This window comes from Myxocyprinus asiaticus, chromosome 30 (assembly GCF_019703515.2).
Source record: "Myxocyprinus asiaticus isolate MX2 ecotype Aquarium Trade chromosome 30, UBuf_Myxa_2, whole genome shotgun sequence".
Classification (NCBI taxonomy): Eukaryota; Metazoa; Chordata; class Actinopteri; order Cypriniformes; family Catostomidae; genus Myxocyprinus; species Myxocyprinus asiaticus.
Window position 1 is genome coordinate 19,681,177 of NC_059373.1, and position 25,865 is coordinate 19,707,041.

General features: G+C 43.1%; 1 protein-coding gene across 5 annotated transcripts in view; it reads right to left on the reverse strand.

Moving 5' to 3' along the window:
* The window catches only part of LOC127421314 (cytoplasmic dynein 1 intermediate chain 1-like), a 119,039-nt gene that overhangs the window by 14,279 nt on the left and 78,895 nt on the right, over window positions 1-25,865 (reverse strand). For all 5 annotated transcript variants that reach the window (XM_051664307.1, XM_051664306.1, XM_051664304.1 and 2 more), the window contains 4 exons: window positions 24,926-25,039; window positions 24,602-24,735; window positions 23,304-23,448; window positions 777-917 (listed from right to left, as the gene is read on the reverse strand). In XM_051664307.1, coding sequence (XP_051520267.1) covers window positions 777-917; window positions 23,304-23,448; window positions 24,602-24,735; window positions 24,926-25,039 — 534 coding nt within the window. The remainder of the gene's footprint in view (window positions 1-776; window positions 918-23,303; window positions 23,449-24,601; window positions 24,736-24,925; window positions 25,040-25,865) is intronic.

The following is a 25,865-nucleotide window of genomic DNA, read 5'->3' on the forward strand; positions in this document are numbered from 1 at the left end:
CTAGAATCATTTTGTGATTTCTATTTTGTAAAGTGGGTAGAATTATTTTCACTACTTTTTACTATCATGTTTTGTATGTTATATTTTTGTTCTAGCTCTTAGGTAAATATGATAACATTATAGAACGACAATGGCATATATTAAGACATTTAATAGAGTCAACTATATTACAGTTTGAAGGAAGATTTTTACCAAAAGTTTTAATTGTTGTCATAGTACAAAGGTATTTTTCATGAAAGTCAGGTTGGGACAAGTTGTCACATGTGTTTAAAGTGTCATAAATTTATACAATTAATTTATTACAATATTTGTTGGCCAAAACAATGTTTTCATATTTTGATATCACCTTTTAAATTTTTGTTGTTTCTTCACTCGCTTTGTGCTGTATAATTGTTTAACTTTTTAGGTTTAGCTGAAAAGCCTATAAAAGGGTATTTAATGCAGGCATTTTGGTATTTTGGTGGTCGTAAAGGTTAAACCACTACTGGTTTATTGGCAGGGTCCATTGTGACAACTTACCCTAAGAAGTTTTTGAATTCATATTGAAATCTCTGACATTTGATTGCAGACTTGTGGAAGGTATCTAAGTAAATCTGAGAAAAGAGCTTGATATTGTTGAGATCTCTTCTGAAACTCTAGAGAAGACGCATTAAAGACTATTGTTTTGTTTTTTTCAGGTGACAAATCTGAAATCTAATTTGTGATCCTTCGAAACAATAGGGAATTAAATACCCTGAGTCGGCAGATCTCAGACCAGACTGAGAGTGTTACCTCACCTCAGTGTCATTGTTCAGGTTCCACAGATCCAGACGACCCATGCCGTCCACGGATGCGAAGAGCGAGGGGTGCACAGGTGACCACATCACATCGTAGACATAGTCTGCATTGTCCTCAAAGGAGTAGAGCGGCTTGTTTTGCTGAAGGGGACACGAAAAGAGAAAAAGGAGATTAAATATAAAGAGAGGAAGAGAATGAAAGGGCAAATGGGACAAGCAAGGAGTTGATGGGGTTGTAAGGGGACAGGCAGAGGGCGAGAGAGCAGATGAGTGAGGGAGAGAAAGAATGAGAGAGTGGCATAGGGAGTAGACTGAGTGGCGCTGCTGCAGCCCTGAGGCCTGTCTGGGATTGGGCTAATTAAAACCTATGCACATTCAAGCAGTGTCATAAAAGAAAATAAAAAATAAAAAAACACAGATGAAAGTCTCTCCAAGGTGTACTGTAACCTAAGTGTAACAGCTGTCTGTGGCATAGAAGAGAAGAGAATAAAAGGAGACAGAGTGAGAGAGAGAGAGAGAGAGAGTTCCTAAGGACTGCTAGATGAATTCCAAACAGGTACAAGGGAGACAGCTGGGCGGGAGCAACACAGACCACAGCACGCTAATGAGCCACAAAGAGAGACAAAAGAATGTGCACAGAGCCACTCGACTACACACGCTGTGCATATTTACATAAGTGATCTCATAAAGTATTTGGACATTTAAGTCTCACTTAAAGGGATAGTTCACCCAAAAAGAAAATTTCTCGTTTCATTTACTCACCCTCATGCCATCCCAGATGTTTAAGACTTTCTTTCTTCTGCAGAACACAAATGAAGATTTTTAGAAGAATATCTCATCTCTGTAGGTCCATACAATGCAAGTGAATGGTGACCAATATTTTTAAGCTCCAAAAGCACATATTTAAGTCCTTTTTTACTGTCAATCTCTACTTTCACTTTCACAGTCTTCTTCTTTTGTTATTGGCGATTCGCATTCTTTGTGCATATCACCATCTACTGTACAGGGAGGATAATTTTAGTAAAAAGGACATAAACTTTGATCTGTTTCTCACCCACACCTATCATATTGCTTCAGAAGACATAGATTTGACCACTGGAGTCGTATTAATTACCTTTATGTTGCCTTTATGTGCATTTTGTAGCTTCTAAATGTTGGTACCCATTCACTTGCATTGTATGGACCTACAGAGCTTAGATATTCTTCTAAATATCTTCATTTGTGTCTAGCAGAAGAAAGAAAGTCATACACACCTGGGATGGCATGAGGGTGAGTAATTAATGAGAGAATTGTAATTTTTGGGTGAACTATACATTTAAAAATGTATGAATTTCATTGCATTAGATAACAAAATTTCAGCACGGTAACTACATACAGTGTATCCGGAAAGTATTCACAGCGCTTCACTTTTTCCACATTTTGTTATGTTACAGCCTTATTCCAAAATGGATTAAATTCATTATTTTCCTCAAAATTCTACAAACAATACCCCATAATGACAACGTGAAAGAAGTTTGTTTGAAATCTTTGCAAATTTATTAAAAATAAAAAACGAAAAAAAAAATCACATGTACATAAGTATTCACAGCCTTTGCTCAATACTTTGTTGAAGCACCTTTGGCACCAATTACAACCTCAAGTCTTTTAGAGTATGATGCTACAAGCTTGGCACACCTATTTTTGGGCAGTTTCTCCCATTCTTCTTTGCAGGACCTCTCAAGCTCCATCAGGTTGGATGGGGAGCGTCGGTGCACAGCCATTTTCAGATCTCTCCAGAGATGTTCAATCGGGTTCAAGTCTGGGCTCTGGCTGGGCCACTCAAGGACATTCACAGAGTTGTCCTGGAGCCACTCCTTTGTTATCTTGGCTGTGTGCTTAGGGTCGTTGTCCTGTTGGAAGATGAACCTTTGCCCCAGTCTGAGGTCCAGAGTGCTCTGGAGCAGGTTTTCATCAAGGATGTCTTTGTACATTGCTGCATTCATCTTTCCCTATATCCTGACTAGTCTCCCAGTTCCTGCCACTGAAAAATATCCCCACAGCATGATGCTGCCACCGCCATGCTTCACCGTAGGGATGGTATTGGCCAGGTGATTAGCGGTGCCTGGTTTCCTCCAGGCATGATGCTTGAAATTCTGGCCGAAGAGTTCAATCTTTGTTTCTCATGGTCTGAGAGTCCTTCAGGTGCCTTTTGGCAAACCCCAGGCGGGCTGTCATGTGCCTTTTACTGAGGAGTGGCTTCCGTCTGGCCACTCTACCATACAGGCCTGATTGGTGGAGTGCTGCAGAGATGGTTGTTCTTCTGGAAGGTTCTCCTCTCTCCACAGAGAAACGCTGGAGCTCTGTCAGAGTGACCATCGGGTTCTTGGTCACCTCCCTGACTAAGGCCCTTCTCCCCCGATCACTCAGTTTGGCTGGGCGGCCAGCTCTAGGAAGAGTCCTGGTGATTCCAAACTTCATCCATTTATGGATGATGGAGGCCACTGTGCTCATTGGGACCTTCAATGCTGCAGAAATTTTTCTGTACTCTTCCCCAGATCTGTGCCTCGGTACAATCCTGTCTCGGAGGTCTACAGACAATTCCTTGGACTTCATAGCTTGGTTTGTGCTCTGACATGCACTGTTAACTGTTGGACCTTATACAGACAGGTGTGTGCCTTTCCAAATCATGTCCAATCAACTGAATTTACCACAGGTGGACTCCAATCAAGTTGTAGAAACATCTCAAGGATGATCAGTGGAAACAGGATGAACCTGAGCTCAATTTTGAGTGTCATGGCAAAGGCTGTGAATACTTATGTACATGTGATTTTTTTCATTTTTTATTTTTAACAAATTTGCAAAGATTTCAAACAAACTTCTTTCACGTTGTCATTATGGGGTATTGTTTGTAGAATTTTGAGGAAAATAATGAATTTAATCCATTTTGGAATAAGGCTGTAACATAACAAAATGTGGAAAAAGTGAAGCGCTGTAAATACTTTCCGGATGCACTGTAGCTATGTTTCGTTATCGTTCCACTTCAGTTTTACAACCAGAACGTGTCTCAATAATTTCTCTCTTCATTTTGAAGAGTATATCTATTATCTATCACATTAATAACCTTATTTGCTTGAAAAGTGAGCTTGCGCCTATCTTTCTTCAAAATGAAGGCCACTTTGTATGATATTTTGTTTGGTAATGCAATGACAAATTGTCCTTTTTGGAGCCACAGTACATGCAAACTAATATTTCACCACCCAAATCCGTTTAGAGGTATAAAATGCAGCCCAAAGGCCATCCAGATGCAACGCTTGTTTACATGTCCACAGGTTATAATCCTTTGAATGCACCGATGAATTGCGGATTGTTAAATTACTGTGCGTGTGATGACACATTTCTGTCCTATTCTCTCCCTAACTTGTGTGCAAATCCACCAGTATGAAATGAATGGTGGTTGATTTTACATATTCAGTACTGTTCTGTATTGCTATGGTAATGTAGTTGTTTTGTTTTGTTATGTTATGATCAAACCAGTACAGGCCCAATTAGAACATGAACTGTGCTCATCAGTAGATCTGATCCACAGGATCCACAGCCACAAATCCAAATCCTGAAGGCGCCAGTGCTGATTCTGGCCTCCCAGAGGACTACAGATCAGTTTGCACACTATTTTTTTCTGTCTAACAGAGCGTGATGTGCATACTCCTCAGCCCGCAGAGCAGCGCACCTCTTATTCATTCCATGACCTCTTTGACAGAACATAGATCTAGAGGGATTTGGTATTTGTTTGTATTTAGTATCCTGTAGCACAAGTATTTCTTTACACACCTCGGCATTTCTTCAACTACAGGCACTTTTATGTCCCAGGGGTTGATTTTTATTAAAACTAACTCCTTCTTTTGGTTTTATGAAGGTCAGATTAAAACTGTCTTGGAAACGTTTTGCCGTTTCTAAATCATTTATTTTTTATGTATAGATTTTATTGTTTTTATTGTTACCTGTGTCCCAGATCCAGACTTTCAATTTTAAAGCATGAAAATCCATAATATATTTTTTTTTTTGACATTTAAAAAAAAATCTAGGATCATCTAAACAAAGTACAAAATAACATTTATTTCAATATTTAGTGTGTGAAAATAATTTATACCAATTTTTACACAAATTTCCACCTGCCCCTCATTTGTGGTGGCAACAACCAACCATTCTGCCACTAATAGAAGTTTTAACAGACGTTAGTGTGCTTTGTTATCAAGGAAAAAAAGTGTTAGTGAAAAGCCTGCTTGATACGAATTTTAGTGTTCTTCACTTCCGATCAAGCTATAATTTTTGCAAATTGTGCAAAAAGTGTGGAAAACAATTTAATTACCTTGCTACCTATGAAATTAGCCTTAGCTAGACAAAGGAGTCTGTCATTTTATTCTAATGTTTTAAGTGATAAATCCATCGCAGCATGCCATGAAAAACAATACATAATTTGAGATGAGATGGAAATTACATTGTGGCGAAAATGAAAAATTAAGAAAAAATTACAGAATCTTCTCTGATGCATGTATACACTGTTAGTACACAAATTAAATAAACTAGTAAGAGTGTGAAAAGTGTGTTTTAAGAGATTTTATTTTCTAAAAGTCCACATGACCACAAGTGGTGTTATTAACAGTCTCTGTGACGCTTAGACCGGCCATCACATCACAGATCTGGACAGAGGATACTAAATCATTAAGGGCATTTAAGGACGCAAATTAGGGCAAAAGGAGGGTTTTCCAAGCAGGGAGAGGGGTTTGACGGGAAGCATACTCAGGTTTTTCCTTCCGTGTTTTATAAGGCGCCAATAAAGGACACAAATTTACTGTCTGTCGGCACCGACTTGCATGTAGTCACAGAGCATACAGATTAATGGAGACAACTTTATACTTATTAAAATAAGATTATCAATTTCTATTGCCCATAATGACAAATACTTTCATGTATTTTTATTTTATTTTAACCTGCCAATGTCTAAAAATAGTGTGCCAGGTGTAATCTGAAGCTCAGACTATTGCATATGGCCGATAATGTGCAAAGGCTCCCACGGTGCTTAGCTTCAAGCTAAGGTGTGCCCAGAACCACACGCGGGAAAAAGAGACAGGTCTGCATTCCTGCGGCTCTCCTCAAAGGGGAAGGAATTCCCCCGTCCCCAAAAAATAACAAAGGCACATCCATAACATCCCAGGAATGTTTTAATATCTGTCAGAATGCACGAAGCAGAAGATTTGTGAGGAAAATACGTGGAGCCCAACTTACAGTGACAGGACGGTATGTTGTGGTTTCAGGAAGCTCAGCGCTTTATGTATGGTTGTGCACAGATTATGCTGTGTGTTAGAACATGATATGTATACAGCAGACTGGGGTTTTCATTCATAGAGCTCAGCTGGATTATCCATCGCAGGGCCTGAGGCAGTAGATGTGCCACTTCCGTGGTAATTGACCCGTGTCCACCCTCTTCTTCAGTTGTTTACTTTCCTCATCTCTGCCTGATGACTCCTTGTTAACTTCTTTAAAACTCCTTCTAATGTTTTCCTTTTTTCCAGAGTCTTTTCATTGATATGTGGGCCATTCTTGCCATGCAGTAAATGCTCATGTTGTCATCATATACAGTATGTCTTAATATATTAGTAATAATAATAATTATTATTATTATTATTTGTATTCATATAGCACCTTTCCAAAGCTTTGCAATGAAAGGAGAGACAAAATCAACTATCAGAGGAGTAGTACAGAGAAAAGGTGAGTTTTGAATGTAGAGATAGAGGTGATGTCATGGAGGGACTGTGGATTGTGGACTGTGGGTAAATTGAATAAAATATTAAACTCACAAACATGTTAGTTTACTTTCATCACAATTAATTAAACATATAGGTAAGTTTTAAATAACTTCACTCATTTGGTTTGAGCAGATGGGTGATTTTACTCCAAAATCAAATGAAACAAATAAGAAATTGCATTTTTCATGTGAAGCCTATTTTCAAATTAAGCCTATTTTTAGGGCCATTAAGGTTTTTTACATTGTGACATTATTTTCATGACAGTTACTCACATTTTACCTCTCATTACTGCAACATAAAACATTTTATATTATAGAAATTGTAAAGTATTTACACATAATAGCAATACTCCCTTGTTACTGCCATTCATTTTTTTGTTTTCTCCAGATTTTATTTCAAACATTTGTTCAGCAGCTTATTTTTTTACTGTAATACAGTTAAAATTGTTATGGTAATGAGAATCATCACTGAAAACAATGGGAATAGTAAAAGTAAAATGTCTGGACACATTACGTTAATTCAAATTGGGGGGTAAAATGTGCTCAAGTATCCTAAAATAATGTCACACTGCAAAAAATCTTAATGGTCCTAAATGTAGGTTTTATTTTCATTATGCAAAATAGAATTTCATTTTTATTTTATTTTTTTATTGACATTTTCTTGACAGGTTTCATAATCACCCAGATGTTGCTATTGTTTTCATGCTCTAAAATTAAAAACAGGCAATTTATTAAGAAATACTCCAAGCATGTTTTCTTATTATAATAATTGATAATATTTGTAACTTTTTTCTTTGTCCTAAATTTTACTTTTCATTCTGTGAAATTCCCATCAAAAGCCAGTTGGTGTCATCCTCCAGGAAGTGACATCATCTTTGGAGGGAAAACAACAACACAAACATCAGTAAGTATTAGCAATGAATTTTATGAATTCAGTGGTGTTTTGTAGTTTTAGTTGGTTTGTTTAATTCTAAAACTCTCCATTCTGTTAGAATGACAATAATCGGTATTATAAAAATGTAAAGGTTAGTTACAAAGTAGACCTCATGCAAGTAAACTCTCAATCCCTCACTGACCAATGCCTAAATTTAGCACTTTATTTCCATCTTGCTAGTTTCCATCCAATTAATTTTCTTGCCATTGAGTAAATATTCATGTTACAATTAAAACAGTTTGCGTGCCTGATATTGACCAGATCATACAGGTATTTCTTAAAGTATGGTATACCCTTTCACAGAAATGCTTGCTTAAATTACAACACATACATATTGATTTACTAAAAGTTACAGAGATGTTAACAGAAATGGCCCATATCTTCTCCAAACTCTTCCACATTTCCCTCTTTTTTTATCATGCCTCTCTCCTCTAACATTCTTTCTATGTCCATCTTTTATTCATACTTGGCCTTCATGCTTACCTCACTGTGGTTAATGTGATCTGAGCCAGTATTTCCAAACACAGATTACAGTATCTGTGAGCACAACCATATCCATACGTTTCCAGTCCTAGCTCTCTCTTGCTCAATCTCTTTGGCCCTTGTGGTTTGAACCCCAATCAAGAGACTCAATCATTCATTTCTGAACTTGCAGATTAAGCTTTAAGGCAGAGAGCCACCACTGTCCAGTGGTCTCAGTGCTTTGGACCCACAATGGCTCCACCATCAGTCAAACAGACAGACCATCTACATACAAGACAGATATACTGGTCTGTACACGAGACGGCCAAGATACCAGCATCATATCCTGATTAACAAAGCAAGGCTTATAGCTTAAATGTTGGAAACTGTGAGTACATTTTGAATTAGTCTAGTCTGCAAATTGCATATTAGGGTTTTAGAGTACCACGCTCAGTGTGCCAAAGCATTAACTGCAAACACGTCTGTTGTCACTCTTCACTCCACAACTGACATTTCAATATTAATTCAGGAATTATGGGTGCATTTTTGATAGATTAATTATTATTTGGTACTTTCTGAGCAATGTGCCATCAAACTTCAGACTCTTGGATGAATTCAGTAAATGTGCATAAGCATGAATGAGATTAAAAATAGCTACAGCACAGGGGAGGATTTTCTGTGCATAAAGAGATTTCAGTCTGTTCACCTCAAAAAAAGCCATTAGATACCTCTAAAGACTTGGAATATAGCTATTGTATGGCTTCAGAAAACTTTGAAGCATAGCACATGCTTTTATGGTTCTTTTTTGTCCTTTTTGGAGCTTTGCAGTGTGAAACACTGTCCCATTCTCACTCAACCTAGTCTCATAGAATGAAGGTTACTATAACTTCATTTTTGCAAACTGACTTTTATGTGCTGTGTTCTAGCACTACAACGACTACAAAGGCTGGCTTTGACATTATAAACACGTATTTTTCACACTATTGCTCAAACACTGCTATGTTATGATATCTATATACGGTTACAATAACGCATCATTTGAAAAACAATACATTACATTTAACGTATTGAGACCCACCTACATTTACACACTCTTTCCAACATGATTAGCTTCCTCTGTAGCTCACCTGATAGAGTGTTAGACTTTGAACTTGGAAGTCTGCGGTTCAGGCTAAGTCAAGCACATAAGCTGACACATGAGACGAAAGTGTAACACTGCAAAAAATTATTTTCAAGACAAGTATTTTTGTCTTGTTTTCCTGTAAAAATATCTAAACATTCTGAAAACGTGATTATTTACTTGACAAGCAAACTAGCATAAGATTTTAAGTCTTGTTTTGAGAGAAATCTAACTGATGAGATTTAATGAGATTTATGCTTAAAACAAGAAAAAACTGTTTGCCAGTGGGGTAAGAAAAATAAACTTAATTCAAAGGGAAAACGTCATGGTTACTTGTGTAACCTCTGTTCCCTGATGGAGGCAACGAGACATTGTGTCGATGTAATGACACTAGGGGTCACTCTTGGGAGCCCGAGACACCTCTGGTCTTTGATAAAAGGCCATTGGCAAGTGGTATTTGCATGCCACTCCCCCGGACATACGGGTATAAAAGGAGCTGGTATGCAACCACTCATTCAGGTTTTATGCTGAGGAGCCGATATAAGGTCCGGCCATTTCAGCGGTAGTTCAGCGTTGTGGCAGGAGGGACACAACGTCTCATTCCCTCCATCAGGGAATGGAGGTTACACAAGTAACCATGACGTTCCCTATCTGTCACTCACTCGACGTTGTGTCGATGTAGTGACACTAGGGGTTCCTATACGAAATGCCACAACTGGCTGAACTGTGTTATGTGAACTGGCGGTGTGTGGTGGGCAGACTACTGTGTGCCTCATAGCCAGCATACCAGGTCGACACGTAACCTCCCCCAACATAGTTATGAGTGTCGAACAGCCCTTTTTGGGGACAAGTCGACTACCCAAAACATAGAGACAGGCTTAACCCAGTCGTGGCCTCTTTTCCCTTTCTTTTTTCCACTCCCTAATAAAGAAGGGGGATTATCCGACTGGGCCGCTAGGTCTAGTCAGGCGGTGTCCCTCCCAAGGGGAAGACACCGCGGAGACCACACCTCGCCCAAAGAGAGGGGGGGATATTTAAGTGGAAGAATATGTCACATGGTCTTTCCAACTATGTGGAGAGTCTTCAAGGTAGATCATGCCCAATGGGGGAGGAGTTACTACAAACATGGAGACTGGGGCAGAGGGGCTCTGCCCAAGGAAGACGCAGTTTGCCAACAGGGAAACGAACTAGCGGAAGATATATATCGCATGGGGTAAGCCTTACAGGGAACCGCCACATGCGGAGCACCTACCCTAGAACAGGACTCTTAATTAGCACGTGTACTGGGCCGGCAGTGAGTCTCTCCAAAAACCTGACTGCCACAGGGCTCGGAGGAAGTCAACCAGGGAACAAAGTTTGTGAACACTACTGGGAATTAATGGCGCACGTCTTCAGCTCCAAGGAAGGTGGAAGGCGCTATGTGCAAGCGATACACCCGGCCAGCTATCCCGGCTTATCCGCTTGTGTTGCGTGCCACTACCTGGGATGAAACCGGTTCCACCCGGAGGTTGTAGAACCTTGCAAAGGTGTTGGGTGTTGCCCAGCCCACTGCTCTGCAAATGTCTGTTAGAGAGGCACCTCTGGCCAGGGCCCAGGAAGCCGCTACACCTCTGGTAGAATGGGCTCGTAGCCCTACCGGGGGCGGCATGTTCTGGGCGAGATATGCCATAGTTATGGCTTCAATGAGCCAGTGGGAGATCCTCTGCTTGGAGATAGCGCTTCCTTTCTGCTGTGCACCAAAGCAAACAAAGAGCTGCTCAGAGATTCTAAAGCTCTACGTGTGGTCCAAATAGATGCATAAAGCATGCACCAGACACAGCAACGACAGGGCTGGGTCTGCCTCCTCCTGGGGCAGCGCTTGCAGGTTCACCACCTGGTCCCTAAAAGGGGTGGTGGGAACCTTGGGCACACAGCCCGGTCGGGGTCTCAGGATCACTTGAGAGTAACTCGGACCGAACTCCAGGCACGTTTCGCTGACAGAGAACGCTTGCAGGTCACCTACCCTCTTGATGGAAGTGAGCGCAGTCAGGAGGGCAGTCTTCAAGGAGAGTGCCTTAAGCTCGGCTGACTGCAAAGGCTCAAAGGGGGCTCTCTGTAGACCCTGAAGAACTACGGAGAGGTCCCATGAGGGAACGAGGTGCGGTCTGGAGGGATTCAGCCTCCTGGTGCCTCTTAGGAACCTGATGATCAGGTCGTGCTTCCCTAAGGACTTACTGTCGACTGCATCGTGGTGTGCTGCTATGGCGGCAATGTACACCTTCAAGGTGGAAGGAGACAGCCTCCCTTCCAGCCTCTCCTGCAGGAAGGAAAGCACTGATCCAACTGCGCATCTCTGGGGGTCTTCGCGTCGGGAAGAACACCACTTAGCGAACAGACGCCACTTAAAGGCATACAGGCGCCTCGTAGAGGGGGCCCTAGCCTGAGTGATCGTGTCTACCACCGCGGGTGGTAGACTGCTTAGGTCTTCCGCATCCCGTCCAGACATGGAGATTCCAGAGGTCTGGGCGTGGGTGCCAGAGGGTGCCCCGTCCCTGAGAAAGAAGGTCCTTCCTCAGGGGAATTCGCCAGGGGGGAGCTGTCGCGAGGAGCGTGAGGTCCGAGAACCACGTCTGGGTGGGCCAGTAGGGTGTTACCAGGATGACCTGCTCCTCGTCCTCCCTGACCTTGCACAGGGTCTGTGCAGGCAGGGGGAAACACATATTTGCGTAGGCCAGGGGGCCAGCTGTGTGCCAGCGTGTCTATGCCGAGAAGAGCCTCGGTGAGGGCATACCAGAGCGGGCAGTGGGAGGATTCTTGGGAGGCGAACAGGTCCACCTGTGCCCGTCCGAATTGACTCCAAATCAGCTGGACCACCTGAGGGTGGAGTCTCCACTCTCACCTGCCATGACAGCGCGTCCGCTGTAGTGTTGAGGTTGCCCGGGATGTGAGTGGCTCGCAGCGACTTAAAGTGCTGCTGACTCCAGAGGAGGAGACGGTGGGCGAGTTGTGACATACAACGAGAGCGCAGACCACCTTGGCAGTTGACATATGCTACCGTTGCCGTGCTGTCTGTCCAAACTAACATGTGCTTGCCCTGGATCAATGGCCGGAACCTCCGCAGGGCTAGCAGAATTGTCAACAACTCGAGGCAGTTGATGTGCCAATGCAGTCGCGGGCCCGTCCAGAGGCCGGCGGCTGCGTGCCTGTTGCAAACAGCGCCCCAGCCCGTTTTGGAGGCGTCTGTCATGACCATGACGTGCCTGGAGGCCAGTTCTAGAGGAACACCTGCTCGTAGAAACAAGAGGTCAGTCCAAGGGCTGAAAAGACAGTGACAGACCGACGTGATGGCCACGCGATTTGTCCCGTGGCGCCATGCCCATCTTGGGACTCGAGACTGGAGCCAGTGCTGAAGCGGCCTTATATGCATCAACCCGAGTGGGGTGGCCACTGCCGAGGATGCCATATGCCCCAGGAGCTTCTGAAAAAGTTTCAGTGGAACCGCTGTTCCCTGTTTGAACGCCTTCAAACAGGCCAGCACCGACTGGGCGTGCTCGTTCATAAGGCGCGCCATCAATGAGACTGAGTCCAACTCCAATCCGAGAAAAGAGATGCTCTGAACCGGGAGGAGCTTGCTCTTTTCCCAGTTGACCCGAAGCCCTAGTCGGCTGAGGTGTGAGAGCACCAGGTCCCTGTGTGCACATAACATGTCTCGAGAGTGAGCTAGGATTAGCCAGTCATCGAGATAGTTGAGAATGCGAATGCCCACCTCCCTTAATGGGGCAAGGGCAGCCTCTGCGATCTTCGTAAAGACGCAAGGAGACAGGGACAGGCTGAAAGGGAGGACTTTGTACTGATATGCCTGACCCTCGAACGCGAACCACAGGAAGGGTCTGTGTCGAGGAAGGATCGAGACGTGGAAGTACGCATCCTTCAAGTCTACCGCCATGAACCAATCTTGATGCCGGACGCTCGCCAGAATGCATTTTTGTGTCAGCATCTTGAACGGGAGTCTGTGTAAAGCCCGGTTCAGTACTCGCAGGTCCAAGATTGGCCACAACCCACCGCCTTTTTTCGGTACGATGAAGTAGGGGCTGTAAAACCCTTTCTTCATCTCGGCCGGAGGGATAGGTTCTATCGCATCCTTCCGTAGGAGGGTAGCGATCTCCGCGCACAGGGTAACAGCGTTTTCGCCCTTGACCAAGGTGAAGTGAATACCGCTGAACCTGGGCGGGCGCCTGGCAAACTGATTCGTGTAGCCGAGTCGGACCGTCTGGATCAGCCATCGCGACGGATTGGAAAGCACGAGCCACGCCTCCAAGTTCCGCACGAGGGGGACCAAGGGGACAACGTCGTCGGACGTACCAGCAGGTGGGGCCTCACGGCAGGGCGGAGCGTGAGGTGCCACAGCACGTCGTGGCCGTGCTGAGTCTAGGGACATCGAAGCACTTACCTGGCTCCTTGTGACCACCCCTGGAACAGCCTGGGACGGGGGAGGAAGAGGCCTGTCCTCGTAACCCATGGAGACTGCCACATCGGGGACGGCTGTGTGCCACAGCTGGGTGCTCGGGGCGGAAAGGCCACCGCTGGAGCGCCAATCCCGCAAGAAAAAGCCTGTGGACGGTAGTCGTGGTGATGACCGTACACACCTGGTATGTGACCCAGGGAGGAAGGAAGCCGCTCTTTTGCTGAACTGTTGGGTACTGCAGCCACTTGGGCATGCGGTGAAATCAAACAAAAAGGCAACAAAAGATTTTCTACCCGGCCCTCCACCGGGGGATGGAGTGGTCTTCTTACCAGCTCCACGTGAGTGGGTTCCCTCGTCCCTGGGTCGCCCGTCTCAGGGGCGCTTCGAGGACCTCCGTGGGTTCTTCGGCACCGGCTGTGAGACGGGTAGTGTCGGCTTCCTGCGGTGGGCTCCACGCCAGGGCCGGGCCGAAGGGGTGGGCTGTGGCGGAGCCGGTGCAGTCACCGCAGGGGGACGCCCTTGGCGACGAGCAGACGGGGTGCGGGATCTTGAGCCGCGCCGGGGCAGGATGTGCCGGATTGCCTCCATCTGCTGCTTCACCGTCGAGAACTGCTGGGCAAAGTCCTCGACGATGTCGCCGAATAGGCCCGCCTGGGAAATGGGGGCAGCAAGGAACCGTGTCTTGTCAGCCTCGCCCATCTCGACCAGGTTGAGCCAAAGGTGGCGCTCCTGGACCACTAGTGTGGCCAATGTCCGCCCGAGAGACCGCGCCGTGACCTTTGTCGCCCGGAGAGCGAGGTCGGTCGCCGAGTGCAGTTCCTGCATCAAACCTGGGCGGAACTACCCTTGTGCAGCTCTTTCAGCGCATTGGCTTGGTGGACCTGCAGGAGAGCCATGGCATGCAGGGCAGAGGCGGCTTGTCTAGCAGCACTGTAGGCTTTAGTTGTCAGGGACGATGTGAGCCTACAGGGCTTGGACGGGAGCTTAGGGCGTCCGCGCCAGGTGGCGGCGCTCTGCGGGCATAGGTGCACTGCGAGCGCCTTATCCACCAGGGGAAACGCCGTATAGCCCTTGGCCGCCCCGCCATCGAGGGTAGTGAGAGCGGGGAAACTGCGGAGTCGGGCCGGGCATTAAATGGTGCCTCCTACGACTTCGTCAGCTCCTCATGCACTTCCGGGAAGAATGGCACTGGAGCGAGGCGTGGCTGCTTTGAGCGGCGCCGCGAGCCCAGAAACCAATCATCAAGCCGCGATTGTTCAGGGGAGAACGGAGGGTTCCACTCTAACCCGACGCTCGAGGCCGCCCGGGAAAGCATGTCCATCATTTCGGCATCGGCCTGTGACTGGGCAATTGTCCCCAAAGGGGGAAGCCCAGCTGAGGCTTCTGCGTCCGACTGGACAAGCCCGCTCTCCGATGCTGCGCTCGAGAGCTCATCATCTTCGCGGGCTCCGAACAAGCCAGACTTGCTGTGAGATGAGCCGGCGAACTCATCCGGAAGCCCGATTGGGGCAGACGAGCGTGCTGGGGAATGGGAGGTCCGCAGGGGGATACCCGGCGGAGACGATCCCATTGGGGTCCCCAAATTGCCCCCAGTGCTAGCCGCACTGGCCTTATACCCATAGGTAGAAGGACCGAGGCGGGGAGCCGCTGGGGTGGCTTGCTTTCTTACGAAAGCAAGCCGCGACCGCAATGTTGCATGGTCATGTTCTCGCAGTGAGAACATGAACCATTCACAAACGCTGCCTCCGTGTGAGTCGCGCCCAGACATGAAAGACAGCGATCATGACCATCCAAAGCTGAGAGATAACGACCGCTACCAGGAATAACACACAATCGGAAAGGCATCTTTAAAAAGACGCGTCTTTAAAAAGACGTTCCGAGTGTGCGCTCTTTTAGAGAAATATATACTCTTTTAGAAGGGAAAAGCTCTTTCAGAAAATATACTCTCTAGTTTTTTCTGCCGAAGCGCCCAGGGGCGTTCTCTGCAGTGCACCAGTGCAGAGGAGGGAGAAGCCGCTAAAATGCGCCGCCAGATCCAGCAGGGGTGAATGAACAGTAGTATTCAGCTCAATGAGCATAACCGTTCGGCTCCGAAGAGAAAATCTGAATGAGTGGTTGTATACCAGCTCCTTTTATACCCGTATGTCCGGGGGAGTGGCATGCAAATACCACTCACCAATTTTCATTGGCTTTTTATCAAAGACCAGAGGTGTCTCGGGCTCCCAAGAGTGATCCCTAGTGTCACTACATCGACACCAACGTCGAGTGAGTGACAGATAGGGAACAAGTTTATTTTTCTGCCCTACTGGCAGATTTTTTTTTTCTTGTTTTAAGTCTAAAGTTCTCAAAATTTGGTCAGATTTCTCTTAAAACAAGACTTTATATCTTATGCCATTTTGCCTGACAAGTAAATAAATCACATTTTAAGAATGTTTAGATAATTTTACAGGAAAACAAGATACAAATACTTGTCTTGAAAATCATTTTTTTGTGTAGAAGCAACACAAAATGACATAATTGCTTTAGAAAATGTGCTTTTCATTTGGCATTTTCCAACTGATGACACTATCGGTTAGGTTTAGGTGTTGGTAAGGGAAAGGATGTCTGTTTTGTTCAACTCTCGTTTGTTTTTAGGACACTGTTGGTTAAGGTTTTTTTATGATTAACATTTTTATTTATTAAACACAGGAAAACAAAACATAATTATAAATACACAAAATCAACTTTAACACCCATTACCACCCCTCCTCCTCCCCAACCCCAACCCCACCCCAAACCTCAACAAACATCTCTGTGTTCTTAGATGAACACATATAGAAGAATACAAAAACAAAAACCAAACAACTAAAATAGGAAAAAAGAGAATAATAATAATAAATAAAATAAAAATAAAAATACATATATATACAAATATAGAAATCACACACACTGACAATTACCCCTCTCTCTCCACTATTCCACCCGAGAACCCTCCAAGAATGCTAAATATCCACCCCATTTTCCCACAAACAGATCCGGATTCCCCAGTCTTCTATAAGACCCCTCCTCTAAGGCCGCCACTCTTCCCATCTCCAAGCACCATTCCTGAAACGGGGGTGCTCCAACCGACTTCCAACCCCTCAAAATCACCCGCCTGGTGACCATAACACAGGTCAGGACCCAATCCTCCACATGTTTATTCCCCACATTAATTTCTGCCTCATCTCCCAAAATACAGAGTCTGGGACAAAATGAAACCCGAGTGCCCAAGACCTCACATACAAAATTCTGAACTCTCAACCAAAACCCCTGGATCTCAACGCACCTCCAAAAAACATGGGTTATATCTCCATCCTCCGATTGGTATCGCCAGCAGGTAGGTGTGTCTTTAAGACCAAGCCTATACAGTCTAGAGGGGGTCCAATAGAATCTATGTAAAATCTTGAACTGAATAAGGCAAACTCTTGCATCTCTAGATACAGACTTGACATTTTTCAGAATCTTAGTCCACACTCAATCCTCCAATACAAAATCCAAATCTTTCTCCCATAATCTCTTAATAAAAGTTAAGGCTCCATCCCCCATACTCTGAATTAACAGGGAGTAGTACACTGATGCCTCATGACCTTTTCCAAAAGATGCAATCACTTCACCCAAAGCATCTGCCTCCATAGGGGGATGTGTGCTACTCCCAAAAATAGTACAAAGTAGGTGGCGCAATTGTAAATATCTATAAAACTGAGGTCTGGGGATCCCAAAATGTTGGACCAAGTTTTCAAACAATCTCAACACTCCACTTTCACATAGGTCACTGAGTGTAGCAACCCCCCTCACAATCCACTCTGGCCAGCAGAAAGGGGACTTTCCAATACATAATCTTGGGTTCTGCCATATACTCGAGGCAACATTTAAATAAGTGTCCAATTTAAACAATCTGGACACTTTAGTCCATACCGAGTGTAAATGCGAAATAACGGGGTGTAACTTAACTTTTCCGATTAGTTTGATAGAGATGCTTTGTAATGGCGAAATGGGGCAAGAACTGCCTGTTCAATAACAAACCAGGGAGGGGCTCTCTCAGGTGGAAGTGATCAATGAGCCAAATGTCTGAGACTGAGTAATAAAACAAAATCTTGGGTAGGCCTAGCCCTCCTTTGTCTATTGGCCTATGTAACTTATTAAAATGCAATCTGGGACGTTTACCATTCCAAATGAAGGACTTTGCTATGCGATCAAATTCCTTGAAATAAGAGAGGGACATCTACAGGGAGAGATTGTAGCAGGTAGTTAAATTTTGGAATACAGTTCATTTTAATAACATTAACCTTCCCAATCATAGATAAATGTAATGAAGCCCACCTGCCCACATTGCTCGAAAATCTTTTTATTAAAGGGTCAAAAATAACTCTAACTAAATCAGACAATTTTGCTGGGAATAAAATCCCCAAATATTTAATGCCCTGTTTGGGCCATTGGAAGGCGCCTGGCTGAAAAGCTGTTACTGGACAGTACGCTGTCAAAGCCAAAGCTTCGGATTTAGACCAATTGACTTTGTATCCTGAGAATTTGGAAAAGGAATTAATAATTCTGTGGAGGCAAGGCATAGATCTAGTAGGTTCAGGGACAAATAATAAAATATCATCTGCATAAAGCAGAAGCTTATGTGCCACACCTCCCGCCACCACCCCTGGAAAATCATCCTTCTTTCTTATCGCGGCTGCTAATGGTTCCAGGCAGAACAATAATGGGGAAAGAGGGCAGCCCTGCCGAGTGCCCCTATTCAGAGTAAAATAATCTGAAATTAATCCATTTGTTTGTACCGCTGCTACAGGGTGTTTATAAAGTAACTTAATCCAACCAATAAATGTACTCCCGAACTCATACATTTCCAAAATCTTAAAAAGATAATCCCATTCTACCATATCAAACGCCTTTTCGGCATCAAGTGAGATGGCAGCGACCGGAGACTGATCATTCGCCACTGACCACATGATATTGATGAGACGCCTGATGTTATCAGAAGAGCTACGTCCCCGAATAAATCGCACCTGATCTATATGCATAAGAGATGTCATAACCTTCCTTAATCGGTTAGCCAAAATTTTTGACAATATTTTTACATCTAGTTGGATCAGGGAGATTGGACAGTAACTTTTACACTTGCTTGGATCTTTGTCCTTTTTAAGAATCAGACTGATCCGGGCTTGCGTCATGGTTAGAGGAAGCTTTCCGTTCTTTAATGATTCCATATAAATTTCTAGCAAAAGTGGAGCCAGTTCTGTAGCATAGGATCTGATAAATTCTGCAGCAAAACCATCTGGCCCCAGAGCTTTGCCAGTAGGTAGGGACTTAATTACCTCGTCAAGCTCCTCCAAGGTTATCTCAGAATCAAGAGAGTTTTTTTGCTCAATCGTCAATTTAGGTTATCTAATGGTTCCACAAATTTTCTAATATCTTCATCAGTAGACGAAGACATGGAACTATAAAGCTCAAGATAGAATTCTTTAAACGCATTATTAATATCAATGGCTGAGGTAAAAATTTCACCACCAGCAGATTTCAATGAGGGAATGATAGAAAGAGACTCTCTCTGCTTTATATATCTAGCCAAAAGCTTCCCTGCTCTGTCACTGACTCAAAGTATGACTGTCTTGCCTTGAATAACCAAAACTCCACTTTCCGCGACAAAATAGTATTATACCTATACTTCAATCGGGTCAATTCTCTGAGGCCATCAGATGACATACGGTGCTTCAGCTCTGCCTCGGCACTTTTAATATTTCCTTCCAACTCCACGAGTTCTTGTGCTTTGGATTTTTTGAGGAATGAGGCATACTGTATGATCCGACCCCTAAGAACCGCCTTAAGTGCCTCCCAAGCCACGCCCACAGAGGATACTGAGGACCAGTTGGTCTCCATATAATCATTGATTTCAGTCTTTAACATTTGTTGGAAATCAGGATTTTGCAAAAGGGACACATTAAGGCGCCAACTATTTGATTTCTTTTTCTCTGTATATGGCAACACCTCTAAACTCACCAGGGCATGATCTGAGACTAAAATGTTTCCAATTGAGCAGTCAACAACAGATGAAATGAGGGATCTGGATATCAAAATATTCTGGATATTCTGGAATAAATCTTATGTACTGATGAAAAAAATGTATAGTCCCTACCAGATGGGTTCAAAATATCCAAATATCCATAAGACCAAGATTTTTACACATCCTGTGAAGCATAAATGTTGCTCTAGGGGGTTTACACACTTTTGCTTCACTGTGATCAAGGACTGAGTCCATCAAAAGATTAAAGTCTCCTCCCAATATTATATCATGAGGGGTGCCAGCGGTTTGCAGCATCCCTTCAAGATCTATAAAAAAGCCCTGATCATCAGCGTTAGGTGCGTAAATATTAGCCAAAATCAACCTTTGCCCTTGAATTTCAGCTAAAACAATAATGACACTCCCTAATTTATCTTTAGTCTGTTTGAGACATTTGAATTGTAAATGTTTATTTACCAATATAATGACTCCCTTGCTCTTACTTGAGCCAGCACTAAAGAAAACATGTCCACCCCATATCTTCCCAAATTTTTCAGCTTCCTGCGGGGAGAGATGTGTTTCTTGAAGAAACACAATATCATATTTCTTACATTTGAGAAAAGTAATAACCTTCCTTCTTTTTATGGGGTGCCCCAACCCATTTACATTCCATGTGGAGAGAGATAATCCACTCATATTAACAACTGACATATTGATATAATAATAAAAAAAAAAACTGTGTGTTAAAAACAAAATTATACAGACCACATTCCCCATTAGTGAAACAATCAAACCCCGAACTTCCCCCCGAACAAAACAAACAGAAAAAAGAAAAACGTGCGCATTAACCCCACGCATGACAGCGCCAACTGGCGACAATCCCTTTAAACTCAAAAGATCCATGAACGCCCACGAGAGCCCACGACAACTTTGCCATCGGATAGCTCAATTTTGCCTCACAAATTTGTGAGGCAAAATTACATAACAGAAAATACTTTGTGAAATAAACCCAGTCAACTGGAAGAATGAACACAAAGAATGTGTAGATTCATTCACAGAACTGTCTCAAAGATGTGATCTTCCACAAAACAAATTCCAACTGATATAAAACCGTTCAGATTCCTCGGACAGACAAACGAATGTTCAATGAGCCAGCTGTTATGAGTTCAGCGGATGACGTAATCATTCAATGTCCCGTAAAAAACTCAAAACAAACTACAGCCAGCAGGAGGAATAAGCACGAAGAACGAACAGATAAATCCACAGCTGTTCCAAAGGAGTGTTATTCAATAGAACAAGCTCCAGCCGCTAGGCGGAACCAACACAAAAAGAAACAAAATCGGCAACCCGGTTCCCCTGGTGATCGAGTCAATTCACTCGGAGGCCGCACAAAACTACATACCATGACTTACACAATCCGTCAACTTTATAAAAGACATCCTTTGTGTGAGCATGTAGATATTTTGCGGTCATCCATAGTGTCTATCCTCAATCTGTCCGGGAACTTCAATGCAAAAGTTTCTTTAAGGAAAAGTGTTATTCACAAAACAAGCTCCAGCCGCACGGTGGAGCCAACGCAAAAAAACCAAAATGTCGCCCAGCTTCCTCAAGAGTAAGTACAGTGAGTCGACCCACTCACATGAAAAATATCCACTGGTTTACTCAGACATTGATTCAATAAAAGATATTGCCTGATTTGGACATGTAAATACTTTGCGACCATTTTTCGTATCTATTCTCAGTTTGGCAGGAAACATCAGAGCAAACGAGATCTTTTTCTGATGTAAGAGTTTCTTACATTCCTTGAACCGATCACGTTTCTCTCTTGTCGAACTCACAAAGTCCGGGAACAAGAAAATATTATGGTTCTTCCAAGAAAGCTTCCCTTTGCTCCTCGCCTAGCGCAACACGAGATCTTTATCGGATGATCTCAGAAATCTGGCCAGAATCGATCGGGGCCTGTCTCCCTCAGCAGATCTCAGAGCAGGGACTCTGTGAGCTCGCTCGATTTCCAGCTTGTGGCCTGTTATGTCGAGCAGACTCGGGAAAAGCTCCTCTAGGAATTTCACCATATCTCTGCCCTCCTCATGCTCAGGAATTCCAACAATTCGAGCATTATTCCTGCGGCTTCTATTCTCAAGATCTTCAATCTTGTCAAGGAGATGTTCCAAATCAACTTTGGTCGCAGGCGGATTAGCGGTTAATTCCCTCTCCGAAGATTCCAGAAAATCGATTCGTTTTTCAACATCAGTCACTCTTGTGACTTGCTCTTTGCCATGTTTTGCATCAAAAAGCAAATGTGTAACTGGATGTATCAAATTCACCAGATTATAACATAAAAATAATTAAATATTTAGCAAAGTGCGCAGAGCTCGTCGCTCACACGTTTGCTCCTTGCATGGCATCACGTGACCCCAGGTTATGTTAAGGTTAAAGTTTTAGGTGAGGCAGGTATGTTTTACTTATTAAAACCTCCATCTAATATTCACCTTAAAGGAACAGTTCACCCAAAAATGAAAATTCTCTCATTATTCACTTACCCTGATGCCATCACAGATGTGTATGACTGTCTGTCTTCAGCAGAACACAAATGAAGATTTTTTAGAAGAAGATAGAACTCTGTCAGGACCTTATAATGCAAGTACACGGGTGCCAACACTTTGATGGTCCAAAAGTCCCATTTAGGCAGCATAAAAGTAATCCACATGACTCCAGTCGATCAATGAATGCCTTCTGAAGCAAATCGATAGGTTTATGTAAGAAACAAGTTGATAATTAAAATGTTTTTAACTTTATATCGGTGCTTCCGTCTAGGGCTCTGATGCTGTTTGAAATGGCCGAACTCTCATGTGACGTTTGTTCTTCTGTTGTAAATAAGCGCTGCTTCCAAATTCTCGTGTGAACTTGCTGACAAGCTTACGTCACATGACATCTACGTGATGCGTCAACTGCTGGCAGGAAGTGCTTTTTAAAAGTTAATAATTTTTTAATTATGAATTAATTTTTTACACAAATGTATCCATTTGCTTCAGAAGACATTCATTGATTGACTGGAGTCACGTGGATTACTTTTATGGTGCCTAAATGTGACTTTTGGACCGACAAAGTGCTGGCACCCGTGTACTTGCATTATAAGGACCTGACAGAGGTCCTTCTTCTAAAAATCTTTAATTGTGTTCTGCTGGACAAAGACAGTCATACACATCTGGGATGGCATCAGGGTAAATGAATGAGTTCCTTTACTATTCCTTTAAAAACCTTGTCTGATTACAACACCACTTCACTCGCTTTTTTGCCCCCTGCTGGACATTTCACTGGGAAACTGCAGCTAAAGGTGTAATAGGCACATAATATTGTTTTGAATATTTGTTTTGCCACAGTCACGTAGTGTTCATAAGATCAGGCTGCCCATTTTTGTTATATGGTAAAGAGCAGCCAGGACATTCTGCAAAATATCTCCCTTTGTGTTCCACAGAATGATATGAGGGTGAGTACATGATGACAAAAAGGTCATATCTGGATGAACTATTCCTTTAATGATGCAATGGTAAATGTTTGAATATCTGATTATTTAAATCTAGTCCCCAAGGAGAGACCAAGAAAATCAATACCAACTGCTGCACAGAACTAATGGCTTCTGCCCACGGTATGCTTTTTATTAAAGTAAATTGTTAGTCATGCTTAAATACCTGAAGATTATTTTGCAATGTGGTGTCAATAGGGAACAGGGAGGATCTCTGATTATGGTGGGAAGAGTCTGTGTTACCTTTGTGCTCCACAACTTTACTGTCCAGTCGAAGGATGAGGTGACAAACAGGTGGGAAAAGTCGACGGGGCCAACAGCACTGTGACAACTGATGCCTGTCACTGGCCCCTGGTGTCCCTCAAAAATTTCACCGATCCCAGCTTTACTGTGGAGCAACAACAAGAGAAGTTCCTACTAAGGTTTTCCATGTATAGTGTGTCAAATGTACTGTTTGTATACTGTATGTCAGGGCTGGATGATGCAACAATAAGTTTGTATCATTTTTTTAGAGATTTTGCTGTACTGCAAATATATCTGCACAGCTATCAGCTGGTTGTGATTTGGAGGTTGCATTTTCCATCTAGCATTACAGTTTGGGGTTTGGGTTGGGGGGTTCATTTAATAAAATATGCATTCCTCTTCACTGTATTACATCCTGTACAGCTGAAAACATCTCGCTTCACAACTTGCTTTTGGCACTAAACCTTGGATATTTCACATGGAAAATGGAGCTCACACATGCCCATATGCCCAACAACACTTACCACTTTGGCCACTGGGGGCATTGTTTTTAATTTCAGCACAGACCAATTTTAGGTAAAGAAAAATCAACCTGTTTCAGATTTAACTTAGATCAGTCTGTTTTTTTTTATTTTGACCTATTTTACTAATGTGCAAAATGACGGAAGCAAGTTGTAAGAGACCAAACTTCTACCAAATATTCAAATATTTTATTAAATGCATAAACTACTTACAATAAAATAATATGTTTAATATATGATTAAACAACGTGAGAAAACTTTCCTGAAAAACTGAGCTCCTGAAAAATAGCATATTATAATTAATATAATGCTACTTTTTAGAAGTTACTTTGTTGTGAATTCCTCATGTTTACACATCTTTTTATCATGGGAATGTAAAACTGTTTGATTATTGTCATGAGTCTTTTTCATCTCATCTTAGCCATCATTGACAAAAAAAAAAAAAAAAAAAAAAAAACTTCATCAATGAACATTTACGTCAGCAATTTTATTTACAAAATCAACATGTGCATTTATCAAGTTCCAAGTAAAAAGAAAAATGAATTATTTAGGCCTTTCTTTCATTTGTAATGTATTAAATTAATCGGATTATGCAAAAGGCATTACCACATTGTTATTTCTTAGATAACCATTTTTGTTGAATTTCCAGCTAAAATACCTACAGTATATTGTGATATATACCGTTTCAATATAAATATTGAAAGTACTTTATATATCCTTTATATACGTGATATAAGATTTTGGTCATACCACCTACCCCTAGTATGTGCCACTCACCTGCCATGTCTGGATGCTGTGTACACCGTTCCTTCCTCACTGCCAACTATATAATTATTGACGTCTCCAGTAGGAAAGGCCATCCCAGTCACGGCCACTGGCTTAGACTTGTTATACACCAGCTCCATGCTCTCCTACAACACACACACACTTCACAATTCAACATACAAGACTGATATAACTATACACAACGTGTATTGATATTATTACAAGACAATGGCTGCAAGCAAGCTGACCTTTATACAGATCCCAAAAGGTGATGTGATTGATGCTGGTACAGTTTCAGGTGTTAGGTATATGTGTCAGAACTGTGTCAGCACTGACCTGAGGCTGTGACAGCATATCCAAACTCCAGGAACACATCCTGCCATCTGTGGACACAGTGATCAAGTTGTTGGCGTTCTGGGTGCCGACCAAATTTACGCAGTACACAGGGTGCTTCAATAAGAGAAAAAACATGTTTCATGTTCCAGTGTCTAACAATTTTGAGGAATTCAAGAAAGCATGAAACATCTTGTGGAAAACCTTTCCAGAAAAGTAAGGACCAACTCCCTGTTAAAACCCACTGTTTGAAAAATTAAATGTTCAGTGAGCACATATGGGTGTGATATTTGGGTGTCCACATACTTTTGTATCTATGGATGGGCCCTTAATAAAGGCAACAAACTGAATGTCTACAATGACACAGTACCTAGCCTGTGTACTAACCTGGCCCGAGCATCTGCAAATACAGTTGATTGTGTAAATCCATTATGTCATTATTGCTGTCAATTTGATTTTTGTTTTTTAGCCAACAATGGGCTCTTTGAGAGGGGCCACTGGAGTGGTGAGATGGCAGTCGGGACATAGGCTTTCATTATTGAGGGCATGGGAGTTTAAACCTTCAGCATGTATGGCATTCAGGGGCTGTGTGTGTGGCAACTGAGCACAATAAGGGTCTATGGGCCTCCCTTTGCTCAGCCACTAGGCTGTCTTTATTGCATGCAGAGGCGGACTGGGAAGAGAAATTGGCCCTGGATTTTTACATAGAAACCGGCCCAAATGTTGTTGAGTGGAAGGGAAAATGTCCATTATTTTAAGATATGCAAAGTTGCATATCGCGCCGCTATTTTGCGGCCCTCTTCAGCTTATTGCTGCCTGTTCGGCCCTGTTTCACGGCCAGCCCATTGGGAAAAGTCCCAGTTCTCCCTATGGTCAGTCCGCCTCTGATTGCATGACAAAGAGTTAGATGGGGCTCATTGAGCCTGACTGTGCTGACAGACTT